General features: G+C 29.9%; 1 protein-coding gene across 1 annotated transcript in view; it reads right to left on the reverse strand.

Moving 5' to 3' along the window:
* LOC146993682 (uncharacterized) overlaps nt 1-26,129 on the reverse strand; it is an 83,395-nt gene extending 57,266 nt beyond the window's left edge. Inside the window, exon 1 of the mRNA XM_085806513.1 lies at nt 23,932-26,129. Within this exon, the coding sequence (XP_085662639.1) occupies nt 24,145-26,064 (1,920 nt within the window). The 5' untranslated portion in view covers nt 26,065-26,129 and the 3' untranslated portion in view covers nt 23,932-24,144. The remainder of the gene's footprint in view (nt 1-23,931) is intronic.
* Between the last annotated feature and the right edge of the window lie 357 nt (nt 26,130-26,486).

Below are 26,486 nucleotides of genomic sequence, written 5' to 3' on the forward strand. Positions count from 1 at the left end.
TTTCTTGCCATGTATATGAGCTTTATTCAATTTTAGATAATATTTTTAACATGTTTCGTACATTTTATACCTTCGTAATTTTTAAAGTACTCTAATTATGAACTTGTTTATAACATTTTCCTACCATACGTATGAACTTTAGTTAATTTCAGATGTAATTTTCATACTTTTCTGGCACTGGGTTTCTTTCTAGTTTCCAACATACTCTAAAGTTTAACTCTGTTTTATAATTTTTGATTGTAATTGCGCTTGTGATTTTACTATTTCAGCTAAATTAAACACGCTTAAATTTCTTAAACATAGAGATCGATTTCAATTAAGCATTTTATTTTACAACCTTTAACTGTTATTCATATCCAATTCGTTGAATAGCCCTTACTTAGTCCATACTTTATAGTACTATTTTAATTTGCCAATTCTATAATTTATCATTCTGTAGTACTCTTACCATGACTTATCCTACTACTTTACTTCATTATTAACTTCATTCGCATTTTCAAACTTTAACATTTCCTGCGTATTCCGGCATTTCCTTTTAATTCTTAATACCATTTATATCTGAATATATGTTTTTAAGCTCTTCAGTGTTACCAATGTTCAGTTTTGAATCTTGATTATCATTAAGCTAGTTTGATAGATTCCGAATTTTTAGAATGAAATCTCAACTTTCATCCATAATTTTAGACCCATATTCATTCTTTCATGTACTCGTACAAAATTCTTTCTTATTATTTTGAACGCTCAGTACCTCTTAATTCAGTAATTTGTACTAATTGAATGCATTCTACATCACTTTAAATGTTTCGACTATGAAAATTTTCATTTTATTACCTTTTCCTACACTAAGTATGGATATTTCTGCCTTCATGAATGATTTTCATGTGAAATTGACGATTATTTAGGTTACATATCCAAAAGAAAGTCCTAATACATTTCCAGTTTTGAATAAGAAATTAAGGACAATCGATTTTACCCATTGGCTACAATTTCATCTCTTGAAAGTTTGTTTTATTGGTATACATTTATTTCTAACACATAGTGTTAACACATTTTTTTTTGTAACTTAGTCCAGTTCCAACTTAATCTCTCTAGACAATATCATATATAGTCTGTTTTTTTAATTTCTTAGACTAAAATGTTCTTTTCGCAAATGTCAGTTTGCATTAATTTATTTACCAATTTATTTTTTTATGAATGAAATCTTGTAAAACACTACCATACCTTTACAAAACATATATCATTACCAATATACCTATATTTACAGAAGGAACCAAAGAGAGAAAGAGTAAGAGACATTTTACCCAAATCTCCACTATAATTTCGAATATTTTAACCTTCTTCATCACAAATACAGAGCTTTCTTCGTACAATACGTATCATAGCAGTTAAACATGCCTTACTAATACACATTTGATGAGGAATAACGCCTTTTCAATTCAAAATTACACCCAAATAAGCGTTATGTTTTCTTATAATTGTATGTGTGCTTAATGTGCTTAATATATGAAATATGCATAGAATTATATAAAATTTTGAAAAGTTAAGTATTCTTTAAGTAGATCCTTGAGTATTGTAGTCTCTGTTCTGTATGTAATATAGATTATTCAGCTTTTCTTATAGTTTGTATTGTGTAACTGTAGTATTATGTGAAATTTATGGATGCTGTGCTTCGAATATGGAACTTAAAATAGTTTTGTGCAGTATAAAATGTCATTAATTCGTTGTAATAGTTTGCGTGTGAAAAATATAAACTTCTATTTTCGGGGAAAAATACCAGAAATGTGTAAAATCATGTAGTACATTTGGTTGGTCTTCAAGTTCGACTGAATTGATATAACTTCGGATATAACTTTACATAAGAATATCTAAAATGTTCAATGGGAATTCAAATTTTGAAAATAGTTTTCTATTTTTGATACTGTTTCATTGCACTAATTCTTCTAGCTCTTATGAAATATTATCGTTATTCACAGATTTTCATGAAAGATGAAAAATATTTGATTTTTTCCTTGAAATTTTTAGTGTCATTCAGTAAGCACCTGCAATTAAACTCGTATGACACTCTCTAATTAATGTGAAATGATATATATTCTTTGAAAAAGATTGAGCTATGTTATTAGAATCTACGAAACAGTGAAATGTTTGGTATGAAACGATAAAAATTTTGCATGAAGTTCGGTATATGTTCACTCTCATTATTGAAGATCTCTTCCTAAATTCTGAAATAGTGATGTTTTCACTCTTATTATTTTCAAAATTTAGTAGTTCATGAATTAAATAACTGTATAGATGTACTAAACCTTATGGAAAATTCAAATATTTTATGAATTGATTGGTTTTACTTAAATGGTTTAGAAGTAAATGAGCGGTATGTTAGGCAGTTTCTTTCAGAAATATATCCGTATTTGAAAACTGTGTAGATAATTTGCCTTATTGAAATTGTTCTAAATTTTTAAAAATATATGGGTGATATGTTATCATCTAGAGTGTCTTTTCTCTTTGCAAATAGTATATAGAGTTATAATAGGAATTGAATCTTCTTTTAATAGCAGAATTTACTAGTATTTCTAGAAGAGGATTTAGAAAAAAAAATATTCATGTTTTTGTAAAAAAATAATGTAGTATCTGGTTGTCGTTGTGGTAGAAAGTGTTATTCAAAAGTTTCAGAGTGGTAAAGTATGATTGTGAAATGACGTTTTCTGAAAATAATCAATGTATTTCTCAATATTAGAAATTAAAATAGTCAAAACTAGAAGTCTTTTACACAATGTGAGCATGAACGCCATTGAAAAATCTGTTGCAGTCGTATAAAATTTAACTCGAAGATGAAAATTGTTCCTTGCATGATTAAACAATATCAAAATTTGGTTTGAAACTAAATCACTGAGTGCTACATATAGATGCGATCGTGATTGTTTCAAGTTCTTTGAGTAGAAGATATGCTGTTTTTTTAAGTAAAATTATTTTCCTTTTCCGATGAAAGTAAGTCTAAAGCTAAATCTTTGGAAAAGTGATATATTTTCAGATTTTTGTCTGTTAGAAGAAATGCGCATGCCTACATAAAAATAAAATAGGAGTATGACTGAATTTTCTCGTTACTACAAAAGGGTAGATTTAGAAAATAAAGGAAAATTTCTAAAAACGTTGGTTCATTACCTTACTCTTACTTCTTAAAAGTTGATAAGTTATAAGAAAAGTCTTTTTAATCGTATACAGCTTATAGGAAATGATTTGTTACTCAGGTTTTATATTAATGCATTACAATATTTTACATTTCGTTTAAAGTATTGGTAAGATTTTACTGTTCCTAATGAGTAGGATTTTCTTAATGTGTATGTGGATATTTAATTGCATTTTCCTCAACAACGCTTGGGAGTAATTTAATAATATGTCGCATAAATATGCTTTTCTTTTAAAAATCCTAATTGAAAGTTAATTAAAATTATTTAGTATTAAATGTATGTAAAATGCTAATTGTACTACAGAATGATTCATGACTTTTTTGTGTGTACTGACAAGGGTAGATAAAGTGAACTTCAGGTTTTTCTCACTGATAGTAAATCTGGAGCCGATACAAATCTGTTATAGACTTAGTTATGACCTTAGGTAAATATAGGTAAATATATTGCTTTCTATCAACACATTTTCTAAACATTTGTTGGGAATTCTGGATAAATAACTTAAATTTGGTAAAGGTTATATCATCATTTAGGTAAAACCTTAAATATTCTACAGTGAAAAATGCTATTTCATATTTAGTTCTTAATATTAAGAAAATAGTTCTAAGATAGTTATTCTCTAGTGTGGTAATACTACAGGAAAAGTTAAATGATTTATAGGGTGTTTGGAGTTTTTCTCTCAGAAAGAGGTAATATTTAGCAAATTACAGTTCTCAAAAATGGATAGAAAGTTCCTACAATGCAAACATACTATATGTACAATTATAAGAAAACATAACGCTTATTTGGGTGTAATTTTGAATTGAAAAGGCGTTATTCCTCATCAAATGTGTATTAGTAAGGCATGTTTAACTGCTATGATACGTATTGTACGAAGAAAGTTCTGTATTTGTGATGAAGAAGGTTAAAATATTCGAAATTATAGTGGAGATTTGGGTAAAATGTCTCTTACTCTTTCTCTCTTTGGTTCCTTCTGTAAATATAGGTATATTGGTAATGATATATGTTTTGTAAAGGTATGGTAGTGTTTTACAAGATTTCATTCATAAAAAAATAAATTGGTAAATAAATTAATGCAAACTGACATTTGCGAAAAGAACATTTTAGTCTAAGAAATTAAAAAAACAGACTATATATGATATTGTCCAGAGAGATTAAGTTGGAACTGGACTAAGTTACAAAAAAAAATGTGTTAACACTATGTGTTAGAAATAAATGTATACCAATAAAACAAACTTTCAAGAGATGAAATTGTAGCCAATGGGTAAAATCGATTGTCCTTAATTTCTTATTCAAAACTGGAAATGTATTAGGACTTTCTTTTGGATATGTAACCTAAATAATCGTCAATTTCACATGAAAATCATTCATGAAGGCAGAAATATCCATACTTAGTGTAGGAAAAGGTAATAAAATGAAAATTTTCATAGTCGAAACATTTAAAGTGATGTAGAATGCATTCAATTAGTACAAATTACTGAATTAAGAGGTACTGAGCGTTCAAAATAATAAGAAAGAATTTTGTACGAGTACATGAAAGAATGAATATGGGTCTAAAATTATGGATGAAAGTTGAGATTTCATTCTAAAAATTCGGAATCTATCAAACTAGCTTAATGATAATCAAGATTCAAAACTGAACATTGGTAACACTGAAGAGCTTAAAAACATATATTCAGATATAAATGGTATTAAGAATTAAAAGGAAATGCCGGAATACGCAGGAAATGTTAAAGTTTGAAAATGCGAATGAAGTTAATAATGAAGTAAAGTAGTAGGATAAGTCATGGTAAGAGTACTACAGAATGATAAATTATAGAATTGGCAAATTAAAATAGTACTATAAAGTATGGACTAAGTAAGGGCTATTCAACGAATTGGATATGAATAACAGTTAAAGGTTGTAAAATAAAATGCTTAATTGAAATCGATCTCTATGTTTAAGAAATTTAAGCGTGTTTAATTTAGCTGAAATAGTAAAATCACAAGCGCAATTACAATCAAAAATTATAAAACAGAGTTAAACTTTAGAGTATGTTGGAAACTAGAAAGAAACCCAGTGCCAGAAAAGTATGAAAATTACATCTGAAATTAACTAAAGTTCATACGTATGGTAGGAAAATGTTATAAACAAGTTCATAATTAGAGTACTTTAAAAATTACGAAGGTATAAAATGTACGAAACATGTTAAAAATATTATCTAAAATTGAATAAAGCTCATATACATGGCAAGAAAATAGAAGAATTAAGCTAAAATTAAGAGCCTGTTTGAAATTAGAAGTGTTAAAACGTATGAAAGTCATGTGAAAATATAAGAAATTAGTTAAAATTCTTAGTATGTTGGAAACTAAAAACAATAAAAAAACAGAAAAGGAGTTAAATTTTACATCTAGAATTAAATAAGTCAGGTATATAGTAGAAAAATGTAATAAGCAAGTTTAAAATTAAAGTAAAATGTTTAAAATTAAAGTTTAAAATTCAAAATGACGAAGGTTCAGAATGTACGAAACAAGTTAAAAATTACATCTAAAATGAAATATAGCTCATATATATGGTCAGAAAATAGAGGAATTAAGTTAAAATTAAGAGTCTGTTTGAAATTAGGAAGGTTGAATCGTATGAAAGTCGCTACAAATTAAATGAAAGTCATGTGAAAATACAGCAAATTAGTTAAAATTCAGAGTATGTTGGAAACTAAAAACGTTAAAATATAGAAAAGAAGTTAAAATTTACATCTAGAATTAAATAAGTCAGGTATATCATGTGAAAATATAGCAATTATGTTAAAATTAGGAATATATTGGAAATTATGAAGGTTAAAATGTATAAGAGAAATGAAGTAAAAGTCATGTACGTAGTGTGAAAATATAGCAAATTAGTTAAAACTCAGAGTATGTTGGAAACTAAAAACGTTAAAAAATAGAAAATAAGTTAAAATTTACACATAAAATTAAATAAACGTCAGGTATATGATATGAAAATGCATGAATTATGTTAAAAGTAGGACTATATTGGAAATCATGGAGTTTAAAATGTATGAGAGAAATCAAGTAAAAGTCATGTATACAGTGTGAAAATATAAACTGGTTAAAAATTTCAGTATATTAAATAGTGTGAAGGTTAAAATGTACAAAACAAGCTAGAAATGTTACATCTAAAATTAAATACAAGTCATCTATATGATTAGAAAATGTATGAAATAAGTTAAAATACAGAATTTGTTGAAGATCGCTAATGTTGAAAAGAACGAAAAAAGTTAAAAATTACATCTAACATTGAATAATATAATACACGAAAATGCGTGTTTTAGTAATTACACTCATAAAATATAACGAATAAGTTAAAAGTATTGCCTAACAAGTCTGAAAAAACTCTGGGTAAAATGAATTTAAGAATAAAAATGAGTAATGTAATGAAGATTACGGAAAGTATATGTGATATTATGAACAGAAGAGTTAAGAAATAAGGTAAAATTCTGAGTGTATAGGATCACTCAATCATTAAATTCAAAAATAATCCTCATTCAGGGTAAACTAGGAGATAATCATCATATACGTAGTAAAACAGTTGGAATACGAAGAAAAAACACAAAGGCTAAAAATTTATTAACGAAGGGAAATCACCTCCGATAAATCAGTAAAATATAATCTCTTATTAAATTGTGATGACATGTAGCAGTTTTGCAGATATTCAGTTATAGGATAAATACAAGTAAGAAAATAATTATCTTCGGAAGAGGTTATACTGTGAAGGAAACATTTCATTTTATATCTGTTTAAGGAAATGAGCTGTATCAGTCACTTAAAACACCTACTTGATATATGCTTTCAAGAATTCAATATAAATAAATACACATTATCATATAACTACTCAATGCCTAAATCACCAAATTAAAAAAGAAAATAATCTAAGCGCATATCTTTTTTCTATGACGTAGCAACTACTCTACTCGCATCCACTTTCTGATAAGGCTCCCTGTCCCCATTTTCAGATAAGCCTCCCTTCCACAGCTCAGCCTTCCTTCTCGGGAGCTCCCTCAACTCCCGCTCCCTGTGCTCCCTGGCTCAGAACTGTCATTTTCCTATACTACTGGATAAGGAATACGCAAAAAATTAGCTATTTCTTAGGCAAGAGTCCGAACCTTCCGACTACTAAGCAGACGTGCTTCCAATTACGCCGCAAATGCATGCAGTAAGGGCGGAAGAATTACCTTACAGCGTATAAGATGCGAAAGAACAAACGTAATCCTGCTCTCCTCGTCACGGGAAAATTCCTTGACTTGTTCTGATGCTGCTGTCAGACAAATGAGATAAGTCACAACAACCAATTAACTGAGAACATTTAAAATTTTAAACTGCTAAAAAAGTGTTGACATTCTTTTCTACAGAAGTTTTCAGATTTCGTACTTGTATAATTTGGTTGATATTTTAAGCTGTATAGTAAAAGCTTCCAACTGTTTTATATTTTGTTTGTATAAAATATAATCTTTCTTACTTTAAACTAATAAATAAAGTTCAGATTCTTTTAGGGCAACCATTTTTCTGAATTATTTTGAAAACAATAATAAATTGTTAAGTTTTTATTTTTCTGTATAGGCTTTGAATCAACTATTGTATGCATTGATTAATATACTAGAACAATCAACGATTGCTTATCTCCCATTAGAACGATTGGTGCAAAATGTTCCATTTGAAGAGAATATGCTAAATCTATCTAAGCAGTAGCGACCGTTCTTTTTAACAATCTTTTCCCTTAGGTCATAAGATCGTTATAGTGAACCCCAATTATGTCAATCAAGACCATTAATTTTACATTTTAATCCATGAAAAGCAATATATTAGCAGATACTACATATATCGAGGCATCACAATTTCGCTACAGAAAGATTAAATCTCGCCAAAGAATTGGCTACATGCACTGTGATCTGAAACCACTGAATTTTTTCCCCATTCATTGTCTAACAACAGGATCTATCCACTGGTTTTAGCTGAGGAAGCATCTTTGGGATTACGTCATCTAATGAAAGCACCATTTCTTTCAGAGTAAATTAGATTTCTTAGGGTATTCTTGGCCCGAATTTACTCGTCTTACCTGAAGTTTCTTCCTATTAATTAGTAAGAAATAATCAAAGAAGAATAAACGTTAGGCAGATGAAAACAAGGTCCAAATCTTATACTTTTATGGATGACTGAATGATTTGAATATTTGAATATAAAACCATGTCTAACTAATTTGCATTGTTATGTAAGAAAATTTTTTAAGTGCCGGTAATTTTATTCTAGCATTAAAATGAAAAAAATCATCAAATAATTATATTAATTAAATGAAAATTATTAATTATACTGCATTAATTGAATGAATAAATTCAATATTCATTAAATCCGATTTATAAAAACCTTCTTATGCGAATTGCGTTATGTAAAAAAAAAATAAAAAATTTTATTCTCTTTAAATAGTGATCCATAAAGAGTGCATATTGGTAGATATTAACATGTAAATAAAAACTACCCTGAATCTAAGGTAAAAATGAACAACCCATTAGTGAACAGCAGATCTTGAAAAATAAATATAATACTTAAATAACTCGAAGCATTTTATTTATTTATACCACCAATAATAAAATAATCTGCCTCCTAGAAGCGAAAATGGTTAGTGACTCTGACTGCTGTAGCAAAGGGCCCCTGTTAGAATCTCGCAGAGAGCATGGATGTAAATTTTCTGCTCCTTCATAGAAGGCAACATTCTTCCACCTAATTAGATGCCTCCGTAATAAAGTGACCACCGTTTCCGGTCTTAGCAGTGGCAAATGTCTATGACGACTTCTTTCCCCATTGGGGAGGAAAATAGAAGAATCTTACGCGATCCTATACAAAAAAAAAAAAAAAAAAAAAAAAAAAGAAGAAGAAAAAAAAAAGAAAGAAAGCAGAGAGAGAACGATCTCTTTTGGAAGGATGCACAGATTGAGTAAAATCAACTTCCTCGAAGGTGCCGGTCCATATGCTGTTTTGCCGTGGGCACAGTTCACTTATGTAGTCGTTGTTTTGCTCCGCGCTCCAGGAGATGATGTGGCTATCGGGATCAGGTAAATTTCCCGAGTGTGGTCATAAATTCATCTTGTTACTTGATATAGATTATTTGAAAGCGCATGAAAAGTTAATCCTCATTGCAGAATTATGCAACAACAAACAAAAATGAGAGAGATCTTGTTGAAGAAAATGATTTAATGACACTACAAAATGAGAAAAACAAAAGTTAAAATAACGACAAACCTAATTCTTTACATCGTAGCACAAAAACAGAATATATTTATGTCCCACCACACTGACGATTTAATAATAATGTTCGTACGTTTATGCAAGTTGGCGATTATTCTCTCAGATAGAGATTATCACATGATACCCTGGCATCTTAATAGAGATTAAATTATTCATGGTATAAAATAAACTTCATAACGATGCTGTCCCTCCTTTGGCAAACAAAGGAGAATGTGAAGAAGTGCTGGTACCTTTATGCAAATTGGCCTCCCAGGAGGGGCAGTCTCATTCGGATGTAGAAAAGGTTGACCAACCTCATCCGCCCTGCTGTAGACTATGTTTCTTGACTTCCCGACCTGTTGTTTAGCCGCCTACCTTTCACACACAAGTTCGTTAATCTGTTTTAGATTCTGACAGCTCACACAATACTATATAGTATTTGTCGAAACAGAACAGCTTGCCTAATCCCACTTCGTCCACTGGTACATGCTTTCTCCTGTCTGTTTACCGTCCTCTGTTTTCCATAGACACGGTAAATTAATACGTTGACTAGCTACTTAACGTTAAAAAAAAAAAAAAAAAAAAAAAAGCAATGAAGTCAAGTTTTTTCCGTCGAAAGGAATTTAGCCGTTATCATAAAAGGCATTCTTTTACTGCTTCTAAAACACTCTATATCCTCTAGTCAAAACTGTTGGTGCAAGACTTTCAAAACTTCCAGAAAAGAGATGCAAACGTAAAATTCTTAATCTCATGGATAGGTAGGACAGTTTGCCCAGTTCTTACTCTAATATTTTCCATAAAAACATAGAATTCAAATTCCGATCAACAGTTTGACTTCATAAGTACCAAATCATTATTATTTGTTTTGGAGATTTATTTAAATAATCAGAAACAAATTCTTCAAAAAATAAAAATTCCTAATTTACAATTAGATTTAAACCTAACAAAGTTATTACTATTAGCTTTAGATAATTGGTTAACAAAATAAATTCAAAGCATATATTTTTAACAGGAGTTAATTAATCTGTTTTTAGATAAGCCGTTACGGTAATTAATTTCAGCTGTATATCACACCCAAATAATATTTTTTTTTACCTTGAGCTGGAAATAAAAAGTAACATAATTCTCTGAAAAGTATATTTAGAACGATGCATCGTATTCATAAATATTTGCTAAAAGTTCTCAAAATATTCAGATTTATTTTTACTCTTAATACATTCAGCTTGTATTTTCCTTAATGCTTGTAACAATTACCATCCTGTGAAAGACGTACAACTTTAAAACAATCAGAAAGTAACCAGGTCAACACTGTGAAAAAAAAAAATAGAGAGATGTCATCTCAGTGTATTTTCTAATTTTTAATTTATTTTTTCTTTTTTATAAATACTCTTATTTATAGCTCCATCTATTACTTTAAAATCAAGATTTTTTACATCTAGCTAGACCGTGTCAACCTTAAAAGATTGTAAAAGTTCATGAAAAAATAAGCTTGTAATAACAGTAATGCACCATATAATATAATACGTATATATCATGTTTAACGCAATGCCGAAGCTGTGCGCGATGCTGCATTTGTGCAATTCTGTCATATTTTTTAAATGAAAACAGTTCTCTCCCATATATATAGCGATCTGGTTTCGCTTAAAAAAAAAACAAAGAATTGCAGAAATTCGGCATCACGCATAGCCGTGGTATTGCGCACGGTAAATAATGCGTACATTTAATCGGGGCGTGATATAAACAGCCTGTCAAATTTGACTCTTTGGCGTACCTTTAGCAGAAAAGTGCCAAACAGTTTCTACGAAATATCCTTTTTCAAACGAAAAAGTGTCAAATGAGTAGTTTTTGTTTAAACAAAATTTTATAACAAGTAGAGTAATTTTAGAACGACTAAAATTATTCTAATTCATCGAAACTATAACCCACCAGTATAACAGAAATATACAAATAACTGTTTCTTTGCCTACCTGTAGGCCAAATACGCATATATTATTACACTTTAAGTGTAATAAAAATGAGAAAGATTTTATTTTTTCGCTTAGTTTGTTTTATTTTTACAAAAATTTCAGATTTAAAATGAATAAAATATTTTATCCTCTTTGAGCAAAATACAAGTTTCTTTCTTCCAAAAAAATATTGAAGAAAGAAGTTATTTATCATTCCATTATATACACAAATCATTTCTGCGTGTAAAGTAAAAATTTAAATAGACTCTAATATTGAATGCGTAATCTTATCTTTTATTTTTATGGAACTAAAATGAAAAAGTAAACTACATTTTATTTGCATAAATAAAATACGTAACATGTTTCTATTTAACTAGAAATAAATCAAGCTAGATGTTGTTCATGTTCGGCCAAGTCATTTTTTAGAAAAGAATGTCTTGTTATGTATATATATATACATAATGCCTTGTTAAATAGTCAGCACGTCAGCAAAAGTCCTTATCCGACCCTCCTTTTCACAACCGTTGGTACTAAACATGTACATCCAGTCAGAAAAATGTTTTAAATGATACAAATAATCATGCTTTGGTATTTTAAAATTTAAAGAAATGAGTTTTATAATAATTATGAAATCTAATTTTGACATCTTACTGCTGTCCCTATATTTACATTCATGTTATATTCATTATGAGAAAAAAATGCAAAAATGTTACTCACATACGACAAAAACTGTCCAAGGTAATTAATTTTAAAGTTCCAGACAGGTTTCTTTGAAAGCTCAAAGGTCGAATTCAAACTGAAGAGAGCAATATTTAAATCTGTATGTAACTAAACCTCAGCTTAGGGAAAGATCTGTGATGTTAACGGATTAAGAGACGCACATTGATATGCAGACTGTCGTGAAAAGTTTTAATCAATGAAAAATTCGTAAAGAGATCCTTATTTTTAGTATTGAATGCAAATGGAAAATTTCAGTTGAATTTGCCATTTTCATGCATTAATTTTTTCATTAAATCCATTCATATTTTTCCTAAACAAAATATCAGCCCAGGAAAACGTCTCTGAATTTTCTCAAAATAAAGTAAAGGACTTTATCAATAGTCTCAAAAGTTTTACTTTCACGAAAAGTGGCTATGGGTTTATTATTAATTTCAGATAACATATACTTCCAGTTACAAAGTTCCTTAAATTAAGATGAAGAACTTTATGAATTTTTTCATTACTTCATTTACTTTACTACATTTTAACTGTGCATAGTTACGAAAATCTAACATTTTAGGGGATCTTAACGCGCAGAGCACGAATCCGAGTTAGCAAAACACTAATAATGTTGCAATAAATTCAAAACAGGCGGTTCCTTAAATACAATTTTTTACGTTTATAGAAATGTGTTTGCACAATGTTCGATTCTCTCTTCATAAAATTCTCTAATTCATTATTTTCTAATTTTTGATCATTTACTTGCACATCGTTTCAATTTACTGAGTTCCATTTACTTGCAGTTGCTATGAAGGAAAAATAAGATAGTAAGAATTCCAGAAAAACATTATGCACTAATAAAAAAGTATTAAATATATGTAAGCATTGACCTTTAATAAATAATATTATACAGTAATTTATAGTGTAAATAAATATACATGATTGTATAACAAATTAAGAAAATAACGTATCTTAAAAAGCTTTCCAGATCCAAGAAAAGTGGCCTCTCCACATACTATGGGTCGAGCTCCACTCTTTGGAAATTATTACTCTACTTCATTCTAAATTTTCTAATTTTAAATGCATCAATACAACCAAAATTTAAGAAAATAAAAGCATGCAGCTATTTTGCCCGAATATCTTATAAAAGTAAACATTTGTGTTAAAATTAAAACAATATTTTTCCAATGAACAATTCCCTTTTTCATAAACAAGGCTCTATGTTCTTCGATTCTCAGGCAAGTACATTTTAAAAATTTCCCTTTGAATATTCACTAAAAACGGGTTACATCTTACATATCATAGTGTCTTAAAAATGTCAGACTTTTTAATACATGTAGTAATACATAAATTAATCATTCAGAAGTTATTAATTTTTTAACCTCTAATTTCTTTAGGATACTATTATTATTATCCACAAAATCAATTGTTAAATATAAAACGAAAATCTGATAGCTTTCAGATTTTATATTGCGCCCATATCTCTTTATTTTATATTTCAGATTTTATATTGCGCCAAGGCGTTTTATTTTAACTTTTTGTATGTTATCTTTAGTCAATAAATATCGTGTTCTTCACAATTAAACCACATTAAAATTCAATTCAACAGCAATATCACAAAATATTTAAAAACAGCATATCTTTAAAATTTCCGGTACACGGTATCGAGCGCTGGAGAATAAAAGTTTTTTTTCCGTACAGTGTTGTCATTGCTGGCTTTGAAATCCTTGAGTTTGTTAATCAAACATTCGTTAAAGTTTTACAAAATTTAAAATAGACAGAGGCTGTTCGCACTTTTTAGATGATTTTGGTAAGCGGTAATAAAAAATTGTTTGCTGCAAAAGAAGTAATTGCAATTGTACTATGTTTCTAAAAGTCAAAATTATCGTCTGTGGCTTGAAAGTTTTGTTTTTATTCAAAATAGCGAATTTAACAAAGCAGTGGTTCGAAGGTTACATTTAAGCTCTTTCCGAAGAGAAATATACATACTCTATCCAAAAACGATGTGATAGTCATCGTTTTGTGATATCTAAAGCGTCGACAGGTAATATCATCAACAAGAAAGAAAACAAACGTCAAATTGGAGCCTCAAGTGGGACAAAAATTAAAAACAAGTATGCAAGGAAAAAATGGACATCTTCGACTATTGCAAAGGTACGTTATTTAATGTTAAAAGAAAATCACACTAGTCAAAGGACAGTTGCAAAATCATTAAAATGCTCGATGTGCACTGTAAACAAAATGATAAACGTTGATTTAAATCTTAAGAAAGCGAAAAAACGCAACGTGCATCGTCTTCTTCCAAACCATATCGCTCAACGCAGGACACGCTGCAGAATTCTATATGAGAAACACTTATCCAAAGAAAAATGGAAAACAGTTGTCACAATAGATGAAGCATGGGTGTATTTAAATGATTGTAACAAAATGAGCCATTTATTATCATAAAATAGGAGGAAAAATTTAAGTACATGGTTCAAAGAATCGGAAGAAAGTTTTTCTAAGGGATTCATGATTGTTTCTGGTTTTTCTTATAATGGCAAGTTAAAAATAAAGAAAGTGCAAAACAATGTCAAAATTAACTCCAAATACTATCAGGATCATATTTTATTGACAATTTTTCTGAATGAAATACCATCGCTTTACCCACAGTGCCATCAATCTGTGAAACTCCATCAGGACAAAGCTAGCAGTCACACATCAAAACCCACTGTAAATTTCCTAAAAGAAATGGAACAAAAAACTGTTATCAAGGCCATACCCTTCACTGATATCCCTACTAAATCTCCCGATGTGTCACCTATGGATTTTTGTGCTTTCGGTCTTTTAAAAACTGCATTATCCAAACGTTGTCCCAAAACCCTAACAGGGAAAGCTGTTAGGGAGGAATGGGATAGAATACGTCTTCTGCCACTTCAAAAGGCATTATTATCCTGGAAATTGCGGTGTCGAAAGATAGTTCAGAATAAGGGATGTCAAATAGAACATTTAAAACACAAGAATTTTATGTAATTTAATTTTGTGAATACAATATACATCGTCTAAAATATGTGTGAACAGTCTCTGGATAACAAAACAAATTCGAATTTCAAAATTCTGGCTTCCAAATGCCCATGTTCGGTTGGAAGACTAAGAAAGTGAGTCAACGCAAAAAGTGAAACGACGTACAAATCCGTTTTGAGACTAATAGCCCTTTGGGTTTAACTCCCCCTTGGGCTAAAAATATAGTTTTTTCTTCATATCGCTTAGAATTTTATATCGGTTACTTTATTTCCTAAAATCAAAATATATTTTGATCTACGGTGCAACTTATAGTCTATAGTTTCTTATAAACGAAGAATTATTTATTTGATTACACATCGAAAACTTTAACACTGCTATTTTTTACTCTCAAAATTTACTGGGACTTTTTAAAGAAGATCAGAATCTACGTTCTGACAGCTTTCAATACTTAAATTTCTTTTAACTCCTTATTCTCAGAATTGAGTATAATTTATTAACATTACATAATCCTCAGAATCGACGATTCCTTAGAATAAAAGAAACATAATAATAGTTTCTTAAAAATGTACACCTTTCTCCCTTGCTCTCTTAAAATTCCTTGGGACTATTCAATAGAAATCTAAAAATTTAATTATGAGAATTATAGGTGTTTAATTTAATTATTATTAATTATTTTTAGAATTGTTTAATTGTCTGATATTATGTATACGCTTCAGAAACGATGGTTTCTTAGAATCAAAGAAACAGAGTAATAGTTTTCTAGAAAAAATAGACTTTTTGTTTCGCTCATGAAATTCCTGAGTCTTTTCAAAGAAATCAAGTTTTAAATTAAAGTTTTAGACATTTAAATTCATTACGATTATTTATTCTCAAAATTGTGCAAAAGCGTTCACCGCTTCTGAGAATATTCAACATTGTTGCAAGCAGTGTTTAACTTTGAGAATTATAAACTCTTAATCAAAAACATCGCGATTCTTACTGTCAAAATGAATTGCTATTCCGCTTCCAAAGAATTTTTCCTCACATATTTTAATATGAATTGACAAGAGTTTATATTTCAACGCTTCCTATACCCAGAAGTTAATTTGTACTTTCCCTAGTATAATTCAACCACAAGAAACTAAACATTCTTAAGTGTCAAGTATTCACAAGCATTATGCTTGCTGATAGATTATTGACATTTTTAGAAACTGCTTCACTTGCCGATCTACGCAGAAACCCCAAGCAGTAAAAGTTTCTAATTACGTTTTGGGCGAAAGAGGGGGGGTGAGGAGCGAAGACTTGCTTCTAATGAAATTTTTGCATCAAGTGGTGCGGACGAGCCACAGCGCTAATTAGCGAATTCGTTTTCCTAATTGCAAAATGAAGTGCCATGTATCAAAGCAACCAACTTAAAACGTAGCATCTTGTTCGATGCGGGAAGGAGGGGACAACGAACAACGTGTTTCTTGATCATTCGTTTTACTTCCCAGGCGGAAGATGAAACTTAGGATTTTAAGAATCTGACGAGCACGCAGTACTTTTCTTAATTTAATTTCACAAGAGTGTAACTAGCAATTAATAAACTTTTCTGTTGGCACTTTTAGTTCCTTCTTGTGCAATTGAAAACAGAGTAAAAGCAAAGAATTGTCTCCCAGTGAATGAAAATGCATAAACATCCAAATTCTGCTTCGCACATTATTATAATGCACGTTAATTTGATTAATATTGGTCATGTCAATATCAATTTTCTGGTCTTAGGCCTTTTATTTATCTTCTAATTCAGTTTCTTCCACCAGGTGCTTCAACGAACATGCAAAACTCTGCTTTATATACTTTATACTCCATAAGGTAAAAACGAAAAAAGAAAAACAGAACAATAGTAGGAAAATGGGTGCTTTCATAACAATGTGCTATCGCAAGTGTGCCGCGCTTTTTGCAGGTCAGTCAGAATTTGGTAAAGTAAGAAACTTCAAAGTAGTGCTTTGGCGTAAAGGCATTGCCACACTTGGAAAGATCAATTTGAAATTTGAAAATAAATCCAGCATAAAGGGTGAGAGCATTACTATTCTTTTCTGTCTTATGCAAGTAGGGTTTTAGTTTGCAACTGCGATTTATGAAGAGAAAAGATATCCTTGTTCGCAAAAAAAAAGAAAAAGAAAAGAAAAAAGAAAGAAAGAAAAAAAAAGGAAAGAAAAAAAAAAGAAAGAAAGAAAAAAACGCTGTCACTTTTATGATGAGTTTTTTCTTATCCAAAGTAGATTATTTTCATGAGGTTCTCGCAACCTTTATGTAAATACGCTTGTGCACGCCATAGTCGAAAAATTCCCACGTGCTTCGGCGTAAAAATTTCAGCATCTTTATGAAGATTGCGGTTTACAAGTTAAAAACCATACTTATAAAAGTATAGGAACCATTGCGAATTTTTTTGTCTTATAGAACTATTGCCTGCATAATAAAGACAGCCCATTGATGACGAAGTGCAATTATGCAGTCGATGCCCCACAGAAAAAGCGTAGCAGTGTAAAGGGGATACTTTGTACTATTCACTGGTAAAAGCCTACATACTTAAAAAAGTTAATAAATTCATATAATGAGAAGAGAGCCACCATATGCACATTCTTTACATTATAGCACAAGAAGATTAGTATGAATCTGAAGTGCGATAACATTAAGCTATTTATTCGCACTGCGCCTATTATAAATATCATTAGTTTGTCAACCGCAGATTATTAATTTGTCCACAAATATTTTAGACTGTTTTGATCACGTTTTGGCTGATAACTTATAGGATTTCGTAGCGAATTAATTTTTAAACTCTACTGTCAGAGTAAAAGAGAGTTATCTGCCTGAAGAAAGAGATACCTTTGTGGAAGATTTAAAATGCAGCATAAAGAAAGCCGGTTCGTATTAACATTTCTCAAAAGGAAATCCAAAGTTACTATACTAGGTCTGCTCTTCCCAACAAAATGTTTAAGCGTGTGACTTCACTGACTCATAAGTCTCCTCTAAAGGAACATGTTTTCGTTGTCCTTTTGTGTCTTCGTTTCTTCCACTTTCATAAGGCATGTGACGTCATCCAACGCAAACATTGGAAAGACTATAGCCTTGTTTGTCTACTGACCTCGGAGAAAACCAGAAAAATAGTCAGTCGGATTATACCACCGTGTGTAAATATAACAATTGATTTCAAAAAAGGTTTAAAGAAGCATTTTATTTGAAATTTTAAACTGAACAGATGCACGTCTTATGCTTAATATCTAAATTTCCGTAACTTCCGAGGTGCCATTTGACCGAAATGTTAACTTTAAATTCAAAATAATCAGATTAGGAGATTACTAAGAGCTTTCTGTCTAAACTTTCGAGAACTGCGTCTTTTTTAGATCAAATTTTAGCACGCGCATATTTCAGTTTCAAAATGATCATCTTAGTTAAATTAACAACTTATAAGATATTTTTTCCCTCCTCTCCACATACCTTCATGATGTAATTGGAAGCTTACTCGACGCGTGTTCCTGATGTCCAGGGTTCGAGTCCCGACAATGGCCCTGCACATTTTTCACGTCTTCTTCTTTAAAAAAAAAAAAAAAAAAACTAATGACTCTACAATCTTAGTACCAGCAACACAAGAAATGCAAGTTTGTAACTAAGTCAATGTGAAAGTAGGATAGGTTAAATTCTATTAGATGTTATTCTTCTTAGGGTGCAGTTTACTGAAACAGTACATTTACAGTTGTAGTTTCCTTATAACATACATAAACTCTCAAATCGGTCTCCAGATTACTCTTCACTGGTTTCTTTATTCTCTCTAAATTAACATGGTTACTTACTACCAGACTTTAACTGTGTTGTCTTTAGGCCCAATGAGCAATTAAGCCGTAAGAATCTTTGATCTGATACCCAAATAAATGAAACTACTCCAGTTACATTCTATCCCATTAGTTTCTCTGATTCGCTATCCGCCAGTATTAAAGTCTTTCACGTTATCTCCCTATGTTTATGTTAGCTTGATTAAAACTCCAAGTCAACGTTTTTTGATATCACATTACTACGTTACGCTCATATCTATAGTACTATTACTAGACTGAAACTTAGTAGGCTCATTTTTTTAATACTTTTCTTGTCAATTTTTAGAAAGCTAATTCCCGTTTCATTTTAAATAATTCTGCATTATTTTTAAAGGAGGTAAAAATCGATCTTATTTTGGTGTTAATTATAAAAAGAAAACTTCTTGTTTTCCAAACGAATCCAAAGCTGATGATTTTATAAGATTTAATTCAGCTCAATCATAATGTCTGTTGCTATGGTCAAATGTTTGTCATCGCAGTTTGTCTAAACTGCTACGAGATAAGCTATGTTTCAAATTTTGAACACACATTTTTTATTATAATACAATATATTATAATACGATTCTCATTTTTAAATGAAGTAGTGAAGCGATTTTTTTTTCAAAATTCGATTTAACCTTTTTTAAATATAATTTTGAGATTATATTTCGCACTTATATTCGAACATATTTAAAATCTTACACACAAACTAAAAGTCTAAGGACGTCCATGATTTTAAAATTTGAACATAAAAAATGTATCAATTTCGAAATTTTCAAAAATTATAAAGCAAACTCTTCGTCTTCTATTAAAACAAGAATGATAAAAAGACATTTTTTGAATGATTTTTTATTTTATTTTGAAAAATATGCTATACTATGAAACAAAAGAAAACGCTTTCCTGAGTTCTTCGCATTCAAGATTTTGATGGCATTATATAACACTATCTTTCTTGCTTTTTGTGAATTTCTGTAAAAATTTGTTTTACTTATTTATTTATGATTCACTTCTCTTGCTGCAAAAAAATTATTTTAAGTTTACTATAGAAGTCCCCTGCCGTTTTCTAAATGCTATCCCCCCCCATTTAAAATCATATGTAATGAAATCTGCTTATCATTTTCAAATTTTTCTATTTCATAAATTTATATACGTATTTCCTATTTTAAAAATTAATTTCTTAATTTTGTTATGGAACGTGATATTATATTCTTTCACTGGTCTTCAAAATCCCAACATTCAGAAACGAATCTGTTATAAAAATTCGCAATTTCAAAAATTATAAAATAAAATCTTCGCTTTTTCTGTTTCCTTACAGAAAGTAAAGAAAATGTAAGTGGAGTTGAGTCTAACGAGATGGACTATTTTTGCATATGAAACTCTTTGTAGTACAGTGAACTAAGTCAGCTGATGCTCCAACTTCAGAGTCTATCAGAGTCTATATGCTAATATCAGAGTCTTTCTGCTAAGTGGGACCAAACGTTGATTTTGAATTTTAATGCACCAAAAATTTTGTCTTCCTGTCCGAATTACTTGTTTTTTGCGTATAAACTCTAATTTTAATTGGAAAAATTATTTTTTCACTGTTTTCAACTCTGGTGCTTTAGGTTGCTTAGTATTTTACAATTTTTACTAAAGATGTTTCGAATTTTTATGTATTTTTGCCTTGCTGCGGAGTGATGACTGAATTGACTGAATGAGAAATATATCACTAATGACATTTCAGGAAATAAGTTTAAATAATAAAGTGCAGAAAAATTCTGTGTATACTTTAATAGACACAACAAAGAAGTCATGTGGTGTTTCTATCGGATGTTTCAAAACAAGAATGATAAGAAAAGTATTAATTAGGTTGTCAAAATATTAATTGGTTGTCACTACGGCAAAAACTTTGCTATCCATTTTAAATTATTCCCTGATAAGATATCGAGCTCAAATTTTGGATACACACACATTTTCCAAGAACATTTTCCTGTAGCGAAGCGATTTTTCAAAACTTGATTTAAATTTCTCTTACCTTCATTTAATGAACGAGCTAAAACCGTGAAAATTCTATTTTCAGTTTAAATAAAGTTTAATGAGAATTTAATAAGTTTACATAAAGTTTAATGAGAATTTAATAAGTTTAAATAAAGTTTAATGAGAATTTTAAATAAAGTTTATACGAAATTTTAACGTAATTTTTGACTTTTTAGCAAAATTAATGAATTTTTTCCTTTACCATATGATATAATAGAATTATTGAAATAAAAGAGTAAATATTGATTTTTTTTATGTTCAAAACGAATGTTATTGCGTTCTATTTTGCCTGAAAAAAGCAGCAACTATAACGTTATCTGTTGAGCAAATTAAATGCTCTAGGAAGAACCGGAAAGGAATCAAAATAATTGCAAGTTACAAGAAAATCTAATGCACCAAATGGAGAAATATTGGGAATAATGTTAGCTGGGCAAAAGCTTAAAAACAATGATAAAAGACAGAGTCAACCAAGTAATGGAAATTTTATAAACTTCTGCTTCTCAAAAAAAAAAAAAAGATTCATATTATTTGACACAAATTTTAAGCCTGTCTTAGTTTGATCGCACCTTCGACGAAGAACGTTATCAGTTCCCCAAAACTTTAATTTGATATAGGGGTTTCAAGAACTGAAATCGTGTTTTATTGATTAGGAGGTAAAATAAATCATGAGGTGAAATCATGGCCAAAACGGGCAGTTTTTTTAAATAAAAAAGCTGAAAAATATGATAACAAAAGAATTATTGTGACTCCTGCTTTATAACAGCAAAAAAATTCTTTAGAAAGTAAGAAGAAACCTTAATTTGATAGATTTTTTAAAGATATATCCTATTTTATATGCTTCAGATGGTCTGAAATTCTTTCCATTCAATTATTGTTAATTAATGTCAGAAATAATTTTAATATTCTTTATAAAATGCCTTAGCACCAGATATGCTATTTGTCTCAAAACTCACTTTTTACCCGATGCATTATTTTTTTAATTAAAAAATGAAGAATCTGTATGTATGCATGTGTGTTCATCTCACTGTAAAAAAGCGGCGGTGCCTAGAACCACTAAATTTTTAAAACACGTAGTCCTCCACACGAACATAGCCACCTCGAAGACCGAATTTTGAATTTCGAATTTGTTTTTAATTTTTTCATATTTTATACAAATTTAACAAAGTTTCCTTTAACGAACTCACCGATTTGAAAGCGAGAATTCGGAACCCTTTTCGATATAAAACGTTTTTTTAATCTCCCTCGTGTCAAACTATGTCCATTCGACAACATTTAAAATATTTTATCTTTCAGTTTTAATCTCCCAATTCGGCTATTTGAAAGTAATTAATGTACTGACACTGCCTAAAACAGAATATTTATTATCCCCAAGCAGTAGCGTGTTGCCATTCAGTAAAGTATAAGATATTTAACTTTCAAATTTAATCTCTCTGTTACTGAGTAGCAAACCAAGTGATTAAAAAACAAGAAAGAGCTCTCAAAAACATTTCTCTTACTTTTCAATCTGATTGATTTAAATAAAAATGCATTTAAATCTTGAGGTGTCTAGTAAAAAATATTAAATATTTTTATGAAATAACACTAGCTCCTTAAAAATCATTATATTCTTTTTTTCTTCTTTATGATAACTCTTTTAGGTGGCTGTCGCTCAAGCGACAAGTTTTCAAAGAAATGATAGAGTGAATATGAAAAAATGTAAGGCAACTCCTAACACTTATAATTCTAAAGGTATATTATTTTAAATATTTTGTAATTTTGCTTTTGAATTCTATGTGGCGTAAATGCGAAGAAAGCGGTGCTTAATAATGAAACTAAAAAGACTTTGAAAAATCATGTGTTAGCGGGAATGATTGCAGGAGCAAATTGGTAACCTGCGATGCTCAGCGAGAACAGGAAAAACCTTAAGAAAGCCTGTAATGCGACGTTAAAACCTTTATCTCTCCAGATTTTCTTTCTTCTTACTTTTTCCCTATATTTCTGCTTAATTTAGAAAATTAATATCATTAAATTGTTATTATGTAATATCAGGAAACCTTTTGCATTTTTAATAATAATTTCTTTTTTACTTTGCTTTTGTTTCGCTTCATGAATTGTAAGCTCAAAACAGAAAAATATAAATCGCTTCCATTACTGTAAATTTAAAGTGAAATAAGGATTGATCATTCTGAAGAATTTATATCAATTGAAGTGGATACTGACTTTCTGATTATTAATTTTTTTAAATAATCACAGTATCTGGATTTTAAATTTAAAAGTATCGATTTTCTGTACTACTGGGTAATATGAAAAAAGAAAACAGGACTGAAATATGACAATAATAAATACTCAACGCTGACATCTGTAATTTTCGAATTTGCTTTTTGAACCAACGTTCTTTCTTCTGAATAAGATAAATAAATCCCATTTCAGAATTAAATATTACGTAAGTAATTATAATAAACTTTCATTCACTTGGTTGTTTAAGCACTCATACCGTGTTATCGGATATAGGAGGTCATTTTTCCTACTTTAAATAATAATATTTATTTTACTCAAAATTACTCACAACAAAAATTAAAATGTTTAATAAAATATGCTACACATATATGTACTTACAATTTAAACTGTTATGCTAATTATTGTCTGTTTATACACTTATATATTTAAAAGACCATTTCTGAAAGGTGTAAGATTTTCAAATATATTTTTAAAAGAAAACTAGAAGAGAAAATTTTTAATAAAAAAAATCTACTTTCGGTAAAACTAATTTTATTAACGTTCTTGCCAAATAATATATTATTAGCTTAAATTTTTAATTTTTTAATGAATTTGAATAATAGTTTTCGCATAGTTGAGAAAAAATTTAATAGCTTTAAAATTTAATAAAAATACTACTTTATCAACAAAGAAACTCAACTCGAATTAATCTACAATCAGCAAATGTATATTTCCTTCACTTGTAGATAAAATCCCTTCCAAACATAATAAAATAATGTTATAGTGTACTGCTTTTTGATTTCAAAATTACATAAAAATGTTTTTACTTACATATTGACGCAATGTAAATCAAGGCATCCATCGTTTTATAAAACGGGTATATTTCATAAATTTTTACAATATGAATCACTTATTCAAATCTCCAACTACTCCATTTGCTGCTTTTGATCAAATAGAGTACCAAACCCTTCTACCATTTTATATAATACTCTGTTGAATGAAAAGAAATCTGAATTGTATGTAGAATCATTATTTAAGGAATAGTCAACTTGTAAAACTATAATATTCTTCCACAAAAAGAGCAGATATAAACACAGTTGATAAATCCAAAGCTAGGGAGCTTACTTCATTTAAAGTTGCATATTCATTTAATATTCCTTTTTCCGCTAAAAACGCAGCTACAGCTGCAGATATTGCAGAAGCAGCTGTGTAAGAACGCTTTTTCAAGTCAAAATCAAATAAAGATCCAGGATCGGAGGTTAAATAGGATGTAGCCATAGCTTCTGCTAATTCTTCTGCTGTATCAGGAATATAATCCAAGTAGGGAGATTGGGACACTGCAATCGCCATTTCTTCAATCGCTTCTAATACAAAAGTTATATTCAAATGATTATTTTCCCTACCAAATATGTTTTGAAAATATTCATTATCACTGAGAATGGAAGCTAGAGTGCGCGCAAACGAAATCCTGTTGTCTAAACCCTTGACATCCATTAGACTTGACTCGTCTGATATAATTTCCAATATCCTTTCTGATATCGACGATTCTTCAGATGAATCTTCCTCGAAATCATTTCCTAACGCCTGTATTATATTCAACGCCATTTGTCTGAAATTATTTAAAATAGAATCAATATCTTCATCTAAATTGATATAATTGCGTTTTAAAATTAGTTTTACTAATGCTTTTGAAATCGCGATCGCGAAGTTTTCGATGTTGTCCTCTTCAGAAGACACTGATGGTACATCACATGCAGAAGTAATTGCTTCGCTAAGTGTTGAAGTAATTCTCCTTAGTCTTCTATCTGAAGACTTGGATAAAGACTGGGCAACTCCTTGAGCCATGGATAGTGAATAAGCTTCTATTTGATCACGATTTAGTGCTTGACTGTAAAATAATTTGTTGAATATGATAGAATCCGTTAATATATCCGCTATAGTCTCTATAAACATTTTTCGATTTTTGAGAAGAATTGTTGAAGGTTTAGTATTTTTCAAAACCGTCTCCTTCGTCTTAAAAAATCCTAATCTTAAATTACTTGTAGTTATGCCGGTAATTATGATCTTCGAAACATCGTACGCAAGTTCTTCTGGAGAAGAATTCATATATCCATTTTCCATCATAAAGGAAGCTAAGGTTTCAGCTACAACTGAGGACACCACTAAACCTTTAACATCTGAGTCCATATCATTTGCTAAAATATCTTTTGCCACGGCATATTTATCCATCATGTGAATCATTACACTATCAATAAGACCAAGATTAAAACCTAAATATGTTGAACCACAAACAGCTGAAGATAAAATGACAGAATTTTGTCTATCGATACCATTTTTTCTGCATAAATCATGAAGAAGCGACGAGTTCTGCATTCTGTATCTTAGCGACATTATAAAACGATTGTAGAATTCAACTGATTCTGCCGGTACTTCAATCATTTTCTCCGTCTGTTGGACAGAAGCATTCTGAAGTCGTCTTAGCCTCCATATGATTGCTCCAGCTAAACCTCCAGCGTAAGTGTGAATAACCCTATCGGATGCAGTGCTGTCAATGTAACCCTTGCCAATGACAACATCTGCTATGATATTACTGATTGCTAAAGCAATGGTATTTATGTTCTCACGGTTTGCAGATTCCGAAAGGATAAGCTCCAATAAATATTTTACTAAAACTTCTTCTACAACCTCTCCACTGTTAAATAATGGCGAATAGGCAGTTGCTTTAGCGATTTCTTTGGCGTACATTGCTGCTGTCTTTACGCCAAGATGAAATGGCTCGAATATATTGCGAAAACCTTGAAAATTAAGTAAACTTTCTGTAATAACATTGGCGAATTTGAGCTTCAGATCATTTTGCGACTCTTTAAAATTTTCCGTGTTAGTTGAATTCACAAATCTTAATCCGTAAATTGTAGAGCCAAAAATTGTTAGAAAACACCAAGTAAAAAATGCATTTCTATCCATCGCCTCGCTGCCACAAACACCTGCGATCAATAGCCAAGGAAAATCTATCGGAACAAATATACTGATATATTTACCTCTTCGTTGTTCTAACTAAAGCGGCAGATGTTTCTACAGTGCAAACGTTTAACGTTTACAGCGTCTTTATTTTATGTTCTTCGTTTCTATATCTAATGTTATTAAACTTTGTTTCCCTAATGTAATTTTTGTACGACAAGGAAACGATAACATTAAATTGATTTTGCTCTTTATGGTCATTTATTGCTGAATTTCATATGGATTTGTAATAAAATAATTTCATAGCTGATTTCATCTATGCTGCGCAAATATTTCAAATAAAATATAAATATTACAGATTAGAAAAGTTAAAGTTTTTCGGTAACTTCCTTATAATCTTCTGTAATCATCTGAATTGGAATGCGTCT

Source organism: Stegodyphus dumicola, chromosome 12 (assembly GCF_044657685.1).
Source record: "Stegodyphus dumicola isolate Sdum_Otavi_A_Nest chromosome 12, ASM4465768v1".
Taxonomy (NCBI): Eukaryota; Metazoa; Arthropoda; class Arachnida; order Araneae; family Eresidae; genus Stegodyphus; species Stegodyphus dumicola.